General features: G+C 37.0%; 1 protein-coding gene across 1 annotated transcript; it reads left to right on the plus strand.

The window, feature by feature from the left end:
- The first annotated feature begins 2,912 nt into the window (after nt 1-2,912).
- Nucleotides 2,913-13,014, plus strand: LOC110371389 (nischarin). The gene is made up of 4 exons (XM_021327612.3): nt 2,913-3,507; nt 3,843-4,089; nt 5,162-5,280; nt 10,188-13,014. The coding sequence occupies exons 1-4, from the start codon at nt 3,067-3,069 to the stop codon at nt 10,776-10,778; spliced, it is 1,398 nt and encodes a 465-aa protein (XP_021183287.2). The 5' UTR covers nt 2,913-3,066; the 3' UTR covers nt 10,779-13,014.
- Nucleotides 13,015-13,133: the final 119 nt, after the last annotated feature.

Below are 13,133 nucleotides of genomic sequence, written 5' to 3' on the forward strand. Positions count from 1 at the left end.
GTTTATATCGATGACGTTTTATTAGTCAGTAATAGCATCGATGAAGGATTACAAATATTACGTGATGTTTTGCGTACGTTAACAGATGCTGGGTTTTCATTAAACATGAAAAAGTGTTCGTTTTTGCGTAGTGAAATAGAGTACTTAGGTCGGATAATCTGTAATGGCACAGTACGCCCTTCGAAATCTAAAATCACTGCATTGGTTAACTCTCCGGTGCCCGAAAATGCGCGTCAAGTCAGACAATTTTTGGGATTAGCGGGGTACTTTAGAAAGTACATAGAAAACTATGCTGTAAGAACTTCATGTATTGCGCGTCTGACTAAGAAGGACGTAGAATTTAAGTGGGCGGAGGAGCAAGACCAAGCTCGTAATGAGATTATCAAGTGTTTGACGAGTGAGCCTATCCTCGCTATCTTTGATCCTGATTTACAGACCGAGGTTCATACAGATGCGAGTAGTCGAGGGTATGGCGCAATATTGCTCCAGATAGATAAGGGTGGTCGTAAATCAGTTATTGCTTATTATAGTCAGGTCACGCATGGAGCTGAAATGCGATACCATTCATATGAGCTAGAAACGTTGGCGGTAGTCAAAGCTTTACGTCACTTTCGGCATTACCTTATAGGCATAGAGTTTAAAGTGATTACAGATTGTAACGCGTTAAAGGCTACGCAAAACAAAAAGGACCTACTGCCTCGAGTAGCGAGGTGGTGGGTGTACTTACAAGATTTTAAGTTTACCATTATCTATAGAAAAGGTGTTTTACTACCTCATGCGGATTATCTCAGCCGCAACCCAATCCGCGTTGTAAGCAACATTGATAGACCGCGAAATTGGGCTCAAGTAGCACAATCGGGCGATGAGGATACCCAAAAATTAATTAGACAGTTGGAAGAAGGACAGTTAGATGCTAGTCGTTACGTTAAAAACAATGAGATTCTTTACTACCGATATTCCCCTGTTGGTGAACAATCACGTTTGCTTTGTTATATACCAAAAGGTCATAGGTTAAGTTTACTTAGAATCTTTCACGATGAAAATTGTCATATAGGGGTAGACAAAACCATTGGATTGATCTTAAATCACTTTTGGTTTCCTGGTCTTCATGCTTTTGTAAAAAAGTACATAGGACATTGTTTAACTTGCATAGCTAATAAGCGTGTTCCTCGAGCACCCTTACAGCCTATTACGTCATGGGAGAAGCCACAAGTTGCTTTTCATACCCTTCATGCCGATGTACTGGGCCCTTTACCGGAGTCGAATGGCTACAAGCACATTTTAGTATTGGTCGATGCTTTTTCCAAGTACTGTCTAACTTATCCACTTTATAGGCAGGATCATGATGAATTAAAGAAAGCGTTCAAAAACGCTGTCTCCTTATTTGGAACTCCACACCTCATAGTTACCGATAGAGGTCGCATGTTTGAATCCACAAATTTTGTTAAATGGATTAATGATTTAGGATGCACCATACATTACATAACTCCTGAGATGCATCATGCAAATGGCCAGGTGGAAAGATATGTGCGTACTCTTCTTAACATGTTACGTGTCGAGACGAATAATAAAAAAAGTAAGTGGTCCGAAGAGTTATGGCGCCTACAACTTGTACTGAACATCACAAAACAAAAGACAACTCAAGCATCTCCGTTAAATTTGTTGATCGGCATTGAAGGTACAACGCCTGTAATACAAACCTTGGTCCGTGATGTTACTGTGGACTGTTCAAACAGTGATCGTCGATCTTTGCGAGAACTCGACCGGCAGAGGGCTGCTGAACGTCTTAAGGATAATCAGACTCGCCAAGACAAGTACGTCAACAAAACGCGCCAACCGCCTCATGTTTTTCAAAAAGACGACCTTGCTTTTGTAATTAAGTATGCACAGTCCAAAGGAAAATTGGACTCTGGAATGCGCGGCCCTTATAAGGTGACGAGAGTATTGGAGAATGGCCGATACGAATTGAAGCTTATTGCTGGAGCATACGGCAAAGTGACCTACGCCGCAGCGCAGTTCATGGTGCCTTGGAAGGGTGAATGGACTCCAGATGAGTGTGCTGCTTTCTTTGAGGGTGAGTAGCCAGTGTCTGTGTGTCAGACCTTGTGTGTTATGTCTAGTCTGTGTGTCAGATAGACCTTGTGTGTTATGTCTAGTCTGTGTGTCAGATAGACCTTGTGTGTTATGTCTAGTCTGTGTGTCAGATAGACCTTGTGTGTTATGTCTAGTCTGTGTGTCAGATAGACCTTGTGTGTTATGTCTAATCTATGTGTCAGATAGACCTCGTGTGTTATGTCTAATCTGTGTGTCAGATAGACCTTGTGTCACTACTAGACCTTGTAGGTGATGAAACCTTGCTTGTATTAATAGTGGATGTACATTACAGGTGCAGACCAATCAAACGAGCCCATGCCTTTAGTCGCTGATGGAACTACGTCCGATGAAACCCGAAGCACTCCAGCTGACCTTGCTGAGGAAGCTGGACCATCTAAACCTGCCGAGGACGTCAGGATGTCAGGAGAGGCCGTATAAGGAAACTGCTACAGTGGGGAGTAGGCTGAACTGTCAAAATCAATTGACATATCTGACCGAACCGTTTACTTCAACCACTTTTGCTCGAGACAGCGCTGCGGACGGGTGCATCACTGCGTATCGTATTATTTGAATATTCTTTTGTTCTTTCTTTGTTCTTGATGTAATAAGACGAACCGAAATCAATAATTGTTGTGAATTTAGTTTTAGTTTGGTAATTAAATTAATTATTTTTGTAAAGAATTGTTTTATTTGCTTTCACGAAGATATCTGATAATAAATGAACTATAAAGAAACTCGGATTGTTAGCTTAAGATATAAATATTTACTACCCAGTAACTGGAACGCTATTTTCAATGACAACGTCAACAGAGTAACGTCAAAGTAATTGTCATTCGCGGATTCATCACTTTAGCGAGCAAATCGCGATTTCCTGATGCGCTTACGACATGCGTGTATCAATTCAATTAAAATAAATCACACTGATAAACGGTTGACTTATCAGCGCCAGTGATCGCGTACGTTATATATAAAATGTCTTCTTTCGTGAATCACCGCGAGGATAGCACTGTGACCGTGGAAGAAGCTTCGACAAAAGACAATGTTACATATTACAAAATAACTGTTAAAGTGGGGCTAGTGCATTGGAACGTGTTGCATCGCTACAGTGACTTTGTGGAGCTACACGAGAAGTTGGTCGCAGACCATGGAGTCGCGAAAGAGTTGCTCCCGCCGAAGAAAGTTATTCGGAATAAAACACCCAAGTTTGTGGAGCAAAGACGAGAGGCCTTGGGGGAATATTTGAAAAACGTGTTTAAATATTTAAAACTCACGATGCCGTCCGAGTTCGCTCACTTCTTAGACTTCCATTTGTATGATATATTCTTTTTGCTACAAGATTTAGCGAAGACACTGTTCTTAGAGGGGGATAAACTATTGGAGGATGAGAGGTCACATAATTTCACACCCTTGGAGGTCAGTCATTCATCTAGTCTTAATTTTAGTCATGTGAATATGTTTATAAAAAGTATGTGTAAGAAAAGAAAATTGCAAATCGCTAACATACCTAATTGTATTTAGTAACTTTCCTATGAATAGAACTGTTGACAAACATTTTAATTACATAATTATTCTCTGCATTCATTGTTCATTAATAACTAAGTATAACTAGTTGGTATTATTCTCTATAAAGAATAACAATTCTTTTCTTTTTTTACTGAGCCAAGTTTATGTAATCTTATGGATTTCCATGTATAGCCATTAATATTCATTCATACAAAAATAATTTCTAACTGTGATATTCATTTCAGCTGCACGCCATAAGTGAGCGTCTAAAAATGGCATGTCCACCGACTGAGAAGCAAGATCAGATGTATGATTTCAGTCATATCCTGGACTTCTGCTCACAGCTACGTTCACTCAACATTGAGGGGAGTTACGAGAAGCTCGGTACGAGTAACATAGTGCCTAATGATTTACACTTTGATCTGATACCATTTAAATCACTGATGGATTTAAAGATTCTCGGTGTACCGATGGGATGCATACAGAGTGTTGGTAAGTTACTATTATATTTGCTAGAAGTCAGTTTTTGTGTGCGATGTGACGTGTTAGACATAATTTTTTCCTCAAGTTGTATTCAAATGCTGAATAAATTATAAACTTATTAGTCAGATACACACCTAAGTAAATATGATATTAGTCACTAACTGACTTGTAACAAAACTTATAAATCTTGCAAATAAGACAGTTACTATTGAGAATGTATCTAACATGTTACAGCCTTTTTATCGTCCCACTGCTGGGCACAGGCCTCCTCTCACACGGAGAAGGATTGAGCATTAATCACCACGCTTGCTCAATGCGGGCTGGTGATTTCAGACTATATAGTCCAGGTTTCCTCAAGATGTTTTCCTTCACCTTTTTATCAGCCATTGGTGTCCAAGATATACTTAGAAAGTACATACAAACTTAGAAAAGTTGCATTGGTACTTGCCTGACCTGGAATTGAACCCACACCCTCATACTCGAACGGTTGGTTCTTTACCCACTAGGCCACCACGACTTTTTGTATCTAACATACTCACATAAAATCATTTCCAATGAATAACTATCAATATTGATACAAAACAAACAAATATTGCTAGACAGATTCTTGTTGTATCAGTAAGTAATACTAACACAACTTGTCATACCGTTGTTATCATTGAATAAGCATCTTGTCCGCATATTATTATCTGTCTGCTTCTTGAAATAGAACTGGTTTTTAGAGTCATTTGGGAATTAATATAGCATTTAGGTAAATTAATTATTATTGTGCTTTTATTTCTGAAGGCAGTTTTATCATGTTTGAAAATTCTGTTATAGAAATACATATAAAGCCTGTTTATTAAGTGTTATCTATGATTAAAAATTTGCCTGTTGGAATGACATTTTTTATTTCTATTTAATTTTTGATGGAGTAATTTCTATTTTCTGTGAGAGTGGTAAATGAGAATGTTAGAGACCTTTTGTACAAAACACAACTTAGTTTAAAACCTGTAACCTTGCAATAAATAAACACACCAGTCATGTAAAAATAAAAAAAATACTGTATTTAAATAATGTAACACCCTATTTTGTTATCCAGGTGGGCTTCGCGACACTCTAGTGAGTTTATCAGTGTCAACAGCGAGCGTCGTGTCGCTCAATGAGTTCCTGCTTGTCGATATCCTGCACAAGGACCCCTCCAGCATTGCCGACACTGTTGTAAGTTGTTAAACAACCTTATTGCTTGATCAATACAGTCTATTTTTCAATGGCATCTATATGGTTCAAGTTGGGTCCTCAATCATTTTGTCTATTTATAATGCAGAAATTGTGTCACAATGTCATGTGTATAGGTCAAATATTTTTTGGTAGTGAAGTGTTTTGGAATAACCATTGATTTAAAAATATTGTATTTACCTAGAAGTCGATATTTTTTATACATAATTTTGTAGTTTCCTTCCTCATATGTTTTTGGTATTAAAAAAATTATGATTGCTTATTTGTACTGACGGGGAAGTCCATTCAGATGCCTGGCCTGTATTACAACTCAGTACTCTATTTCATGTTTGGGAGTACGATTCTCACTCTATTACAAATCAGAATACTTTTAGATGTTTTGTAAATGCATGTTGGTTTATTGTTTTCCAAATCAACAAGACCTTTGTTTCGATAAATAATACCTAAATATAAATTAAAACCGACGTATATTAACATAGGTAGATTAGATATCATACAAAGATGACGAAGGTATGACGTAAACATATTCTATAAAAACCAAACCACAAAGACTGCCTCATTAATTCACAAAGAAATCAATATCTGGCTTTATCTTTGTAGTTACATTTTGTATTCACTTAAGTATTCAAGCATTTGTCAAGGTTGTTTCCGATCGTAATCCAATCGGTGATACACGATTTAATTAAAAATAGAATCTCGATTGCGATCGAAGAAATTTCATTATGATGCGTCAGCAAATAAAATATTCAGTCATAGATAGTCTTTTTATTTACAAATAACTTTTTACAATAACTTAATAATAAATATATATACAACATAAAACTAACTTATTACCTAATATATACACTTACTATAAATAAAAATATTTAAAAAATTGCATCAAAAAACTCCTCATCGCTGCCCACCGGGAGTGTACCCAAGAGGCTGGCAGCATTGCCACGTTGTATGGCAATGCTTACTTTTTGGCCAAAATAAAAACCAGCCCTTGGGTCACCTGAAGTGTCAGCAAGTCGCTTAGCGATATCCTTATATAGGAGATGAGCACTTGGACCCCACGGCCCGAGGGTTTCAACCCCAAACGGCTCAAAGGTATAGTTACCCACCAGGGTACTATATTTGCGCCGTTTGAGGTCCTCTGCAGCCGCAGCAGCGGAACCAGCACATCGCGCCGAGCTAGGAAGGTGAGATGGTGCAAGAGTATCGACACAGGTCGCGTCCCATACTAAAGACCTACCCATCTTCCACGGGAACAACGACATACCGTCTGGTCTCTTGCCATCGTCGCGTACCAGACCACTTGGTTCTAATATGGCTGGAACGCCGACGGCAACAAGAGCGCGACGGATTATGTCATTGATATTCGCATGCCGTGCAAAACGGCCGGCGCTGCGGCTACATGACAAGCCGTGGTGTCCAAGGCTGCTGACAGCTTCACCACATGGGCAGCGGTGAGGAGAGCAGCACGGAGCACCCAAACGCAAGCAAATAGCTAGCCGGAAAGTGGTGTCATCAAACAAGGTGCCTATGTTTGACGACGGAAGTGCCAGAAGCCATAAACCCGACTCCCATTCGCCCACAGCCAGAAGGCGCGCTCGCTCTGCAGAAGAAATTGACGTATTAATCAGATTATTCCGTGTAGCTCTGCAGAGCGGCTCATCCCACTGTCTCTGAGAGGATGGGTTGACGGGTAGATCAATATTCGGGCAGGTGATTTTCCAAGCCTCTACAGCCTCAGCCAGGCATGGTACCTCGCAATTGACCAGTGTGGAAGGGAGAATTTTCCTGGTCAATTTCTCAGTACCACGGACGGAGGATATAAAGGCCGGTAAACTTATACTAGAAATTTTGCGGACGCCAAGCCCTCCCATGCGAATGGGAAGAGTAGCCTGAACCCAGGCTCGGTCGTCTAGGGCCACATTTAAAATTGATGATAATGTGTGTCTGATAATTTTGTCAAGTTGTTCCAAAAGGTTTGTGTGCTTCCATAGAGTGGAAGCGCGCAAATAGTATGTTAATTTTGGGCCAAAACAACAATATCTAATGATTGTAATGGCTGAGTGCATGTTAATTTGGAGCAGCCTTTCCGAAATATGATTGAAATTTTGTATTTTGTCCTGTATAAAATTCGAAAATGAATTTTCATATATTGGGGAACCAAGGAGACAAAGAGAGTCCTTATCAATTAATTTAATATCCGGGCTATTGCATTGAATTTTGAAAGTGTGTCTTGTCTGTCAGTATTGTCCGGTACAAAAGTTCGCATTTGGAGTAATTTAGATTTAGACCTATTTCTTGAAATTTGTTTTGGAGAAAAGAAAAATCACCAAGTACTGTATCTACTTTGCCCCCCAAGGTTCCGTCATCAAGGTACCAAACGTTGAATTCCGAATTTAGCTGCCGAATTATTGGGTTTATGGCTAAACTGAAAATCACGGGCCCGAGTGGGTCACCCTGCTGACAGCCAACAGAAGATTCCAGAAGGTTGTCCTGATATAGTAATTTAGATGGATGTCTGTAGCATTGCCAAATAAAACTGTAAATTTGGGGTAACTCTTTTTTCGTTTCTGCCAGCAAGGTGTCCCTATTGACTGAATTAAAGGCATTCTTTATGTCAACCTTCATTATGACCTCTCCTTTGCCACAATTTAAATAGGTCGATAACGCGTGCACGGCAGCCTCGCAGCCCCCTCTTGAGCCGTAACCCAGCTGAAGGGGCTGAAATTTTTCCGAAACACCCTCACTACAAAATTTACAGCAAATCTTGGCTACCGTGCGGCGGTAAGTAGTCCCTACGGCAATTGGACGAATGCCGCCATCCCTCTTGCGTAGGGCGCAGAGGTTCGCTCCATACAAGACGTCGATGACGGCCTCGTCCACCTTGCCGGCGAGCATAAATATTTACAGAAAAGTTTGTCACCGCTGTATCGCCTCTTTTCAAAGAACATGAATATCACGCTTATCATAGACTATTTTCTGGCCGCGGTATCACCCGCGTCCTGAAGGAAGTATTTCCATAGAAAGAATACAAATCTTGGTTCTCAATCTATATAATTGCAAAAAATGCCGAATTTTAGCTACACCTCTCCCTCTGAAGACGTTCCCTCATGACATGAGAATCGTGGTCACCGCTGCATGATCCTCATATACGATTCGCCGCCGGTTTCTGTCGATCGCTTGATTTATAGTTGTGAAGAACTTAGTAGAAGCTGAGTCTCCTCTTTGATCTGTCCATCAGCTCTACCCAGAACACTAGTACATTGAGAAGTTGCTAATGCATATATTTGTATTAGTTCTGCAATCATTCTATGAGTAATGCACTGTGATGTTATATTGACATAATAATATTTATCTGTACAATCATTGGAGTGTTTGCGTACGGTGAGGAAAATACACAATATACCGTTGCACCCACAGATATGGTTTGTATGTGGTTGCACCCGATTAGTATTATTACTGCTTAACATTGATGCATTATAACACGCAAACAGTGTCCATCTATAAGTGACTGTCACACACGCCAATTCTTTTTATACAATGTGTCCCGGAGATAAGTGACCCCCCGAAATTTTTTGAATATTTGTACAAAATTAAGGATAATTTCTTTTATATTTTTGAAAAAAAATCATTCAAAAAATTTTATTGTCAGGCCTGTTAATAACAGGCTTTGCTCTTTTTTTACCGAGTTCAACTGACTGTATTTTTGCATTTGTTTGAAATAGCAGCAAACATTGTTCTGAGCTATTGTAGGATATATCATGTAGTTTATTAATAAATTAAAAGAAAGTGATATTAAGGGGGCGTTTATTGGACTTATTTTGAAAAAACTGAAAAAAAGGCGTTATTTTCTTTGAATTTGTATTTTCTTTTTTTTTCTAATAAATGTTTTATTACATTTTTGTTATGTTTGATAATTTTAATTGATAAACTATGATGTCGGCTAGTCAATAAAGAAAAAAGAATTTAAAAAGATGTAAAAACTTAGGAAATATCTTAAAAAAACTGCAGCACGTCACAGTATTTACTAAAAAAATTAAAAAAATCATTAAAAAAAAACCAAAGGCGGTAAGTCCCAAATATAAAGGAAATTATCCTTAATTTTGTACAAATATTCAAAAAATTTCGGGCGGTCACTTATCCCCGGGACACATTGTATAGTTTTTTTACTCGAAAAGTACCGACGTTGTTGATGAACCAATAATAAGTAAATAAATGCAGTCCTGAAAATAGTGACTTATGTAATTATTTCTGAGGAAACGTACATTTGAACGGAAAGGCAAAATCACCATACACGCACAAGAATCTTTAACATCAGCCTGTATTGTAATAACCATAGAGTCAAGGAAATGCGCATTAAAACCTACTTATATAATTTTATTTTAGATAAATATTTTTAACTGAACGATATGGCCGCGACCTCGCCGCACGTGGCCAGTGAGTCAATAGGTTTATCAGCGCGTAATACTATTATAATTATCTGCACCAAATAGGTCGCGTCACATGTCTAGAGGACTGATAGTGGTGGCGTGTTTAGGATTCAACTGATAAAAGCGGTTGAATGTTTAATATTTTATCTATGGTAAATGCATTGGAAAAGGGTTTATTTCTCCAAAAAGAGATAGTCTTGCTATGCGAAAGAGAGCCTTATTTGCTGTAATAAAAACATGCATTTTCTATCAGCGACAAAATCCAGCAGTGCGATAAAATAAGTTCACCTTGAAAATTCCGTGACCTTTAGAATGCTAGGTATCAATTTTAGACGGTAAAGAAAATTCCCCCAATATTTCCCTATCGCAATCTTACTAAAATTAACATTACCCAATCTATGAAATTACCTACACACTCTTAAGTTTTTTTAAACATTCAAATATATTTCTGCCTGTTGTCCACAGAAATGGAAGAAGCTATCCGTCATAAACTTTGGCAGCAACAACATCCAAAACGTCGACTGGGCCATAAGATTAGTGCCCAAACTTCAACACTTGAGCCTTTCATCCAACAAGTTAAAGGAACTCTGCGACATATCCTGTCTCCACGAATTGAGGGTCCTAAACCTATCTATGAACAGTTTCTCCCTATGTGAGAACTGGCACGCTAAGATAGGCAACATAGTTCGAATAGATTTGTCCCAAAATCGAGTGGAAAGTCTCCAAGGATTTTCGCGTTTATACTCCTTGGAAAGCCTCGATTTGAGCTGCAATGTGATAACAGACGTTGAAGAAGTTCAGCATATATGTAAATTGCCTTGTTTGGAGTATCTGTGGTTAACGGCTAATCCTGTGGCTTCATCAATAGACTATAGGGTCAAAGTTTTAGAACAGTTCAATGCTAGAATGACGGAAATCTGCTTGGACAATGAAAAGGCCTCGGAAAAGGAGTTGGATACAGCAAGAGTGTTACAAGCTTTGAGAACAGTGAAAGAAGGTAAGACGCCCAGTTTTCTACAGAATAATAACACGAGTCACAGTTTTAATAAAAGTTGACAGTAATTTGGAATGTAGAATTTATTTGAATTTAGATCTTTAACTTTTTTATGAATTGGCGGCAACATTTTTCGCTGGTGAAATCTATTTGGAACTAAATTTAATATTCAAAATTAAATGTAAAGAAAGATCTTTATTTTATAAATGTGATGATGTAGTTATTTTGTTATTTATAGTGTTTTATTTTAGATTTAGAATCGCACTGCTCAGTTGAACTGTCTTTGTAAATTAAAAATAAATTATATGCTTATTTGTCTTTTTTTCTAAATTCTATGTTCTTTGACTAAATTCGTGATAATGTAGTTTGTATGCTTTCTGGCTGTCTTAAAATGATTTGTAACTGTAAATACTGCCCAAAAATATGAAATAAATAAGATGGCCTTAGATGTCTATAAAAGTCTGTCTGTAAATTCACAAGTGCTATTTTATATTATGTTTATAAAGTCTACGACAGAAATATGTGCAAAGAAAAAGGTAAACAAATTTACAGTTTGTCATCTATTTAAAGATTTTGTGCTGCGATGCGACCTTTTTGCTCACATTTCTGGCGCCGACCATAAAGTTATTATCTCGTTTACAAATGTGATATTTGATAATCATATAGCTTTATATGTAATATAATTACTGTTATGGAAATGACCAATACTAATTAAGCGTAGATTATGAAATATTAAAATTAAAGATTTATTATTGAATGAGATTTAAATCTTTAATTTTAATATTCTTGTGTATATTTGTTGTATAATATTTGTTTTTCTTTGTTATAATACGAAGTAGATTATATGCATTCCTAAATGCATTTCGAAAATAAATTTTTGCACTGTTAAAAGAAGTGTCCTTTTAAAAGTATGAATTGTAAAATTTATAAAATGTCTGTAATATAAATAAATAACTCTTTTACAAGAGAGATAAAGGACAATAATTAAAAGAAAACCTCAAATTGTAACCTAATATTTAGTAATAGGTATTCTTGCCTCTGTAATTAATAGGAATGTCATATTATTTCAAATCATGTTTAACAATTACATCAATAGATTACTGTGCAATCAGAAATGAAGAAAACACTCTTAACCCTTTGATTTTCGGAGCGCTGATATACGCGAGACACAATTGATTTTCCATAATTAGCAACATAAAAGCGAGTAGGTATAGTCATTTAGTGAGTATTTGCGCGCTTGAGTGCTTTAAGACTTATGTAAAGCATAAAATGAATCGTTTTTGAGTAAATCCTATATTAGTTTCTCCGCTCCCTATATATGGCGCTGTCTGTTAATAAGTGTGATAAAAGTTGACACTAATAGATACTATTCTGATCATAAATATGGTTTAATGAGATCAACGGTGTCAAAGTTCTAATCACTGTTTACATGCTTTACATAATGTAATATAACCACGATGTATAATGTAATTTAAACACGAGTTTGTTCGGGAATTACTTGATAAAAAAAACTCGATCAAGGTCCTAACATAATAATTGCATTATTTAACCGAGTGCGTGTAATTTAACTGCTTGATGGAGAACTGCCGCTAATTGGAGAACAGTAGGAAATCATTTGTCTCGCGTGGATCCGCGCATACAAGGGGTTTGCTTTTCGCCGTTAAAATCACTTATGGCTGATTTTGTAGCACCCTTATCGACAGTGCATATTATTACTATCCTTATAGTTTTGTTCAAAATGATTAGATAAACTACAATAGGTGTATACTTTGTTTCAATTGATAATCTTTGATGTAAAACTCTCTTATTAATGAAGTCGGATTTGAAAACTACTTTTCTCCGTGTAATTTTAAGCAAAGCTATACCTCCCCACTCAGAGACATTTAATGGTTACTTAAGCCATTCCTTAGTGAAGGATTTGTATGACATTCCGTCACTAAGGAGTGACTTAAGTAATCATTAAATGCCTCTGAGTGGGGAGGCTAATATCTTAATCCCATTGTAAACACAATAAAGATCTGAATTTGTAAACATGGGTCCACTTTTTATAATTCATACTATCCAGTGAAAACTTGTAAATAGTAAATGTATTTTGAATCAAAATGGCGCTTCTATTGTCGTATGTGTTTTTTCGCCTATCATTATTATTTTTGTTTGAAAATGTTTATTGCTAAAAGCACATTTTGTTTATTAATAGTATTAACTGAAGTATTATGTATGTGATGTAATAAATGTATAGAAATGTTTTATTTTTATTGGTGACTATTAATTTATCAATATAAGTTATGGTTTAACCTATTTCTTGGTTTTATTTCGCTTTGGTCAAATAATATTTACCAGACTGCCAAGATTTTTTTTATAAGTGACTGGTATGCTCAATCTTAGGGTCAGTGAGAACAAGATTTAAAAACAACAAA

This window comes from Helicoverpa armigera, chromosome 23 (assembly GCF_030705265.1).
Source record: "Helicoverpa armigera isolate CAAS_96S chromosome 23, ASM3070526v1, whole genome shotgun sequence".
NCBI classification, from domain to species: Eukaryota; Metazoa; Arthropoda; class Insecta; order Lepidoptera; family Noctuidae; genus Helicoverpa; species Helicoverpa armigera.

Bases quoted from the DNA above. Each gene is read 5' to 3' on its own strand.
- LOC110371389 (XM_021327612.3), top strand. From the start codon at position 3,067: ATGTCTTCTTTCGTGAATCACCGCGAGGATAGCACTGTGACCGTGGAA. The intron at 3,508-3,842 runs GTCAGTCATTCA...TATTCATTTCAG, and splicing joins ATAATTTCACACCCTTGGAG to CTGCACGCCATAAGTGAGCG. The intron at 5,281-10,187 runs GTAAGTTGTTAA...TGTTGTCCACAG, and splicing joins CCAGCATTGCCGACACTGTT to AAATGGAAGAAGCTATCCGT.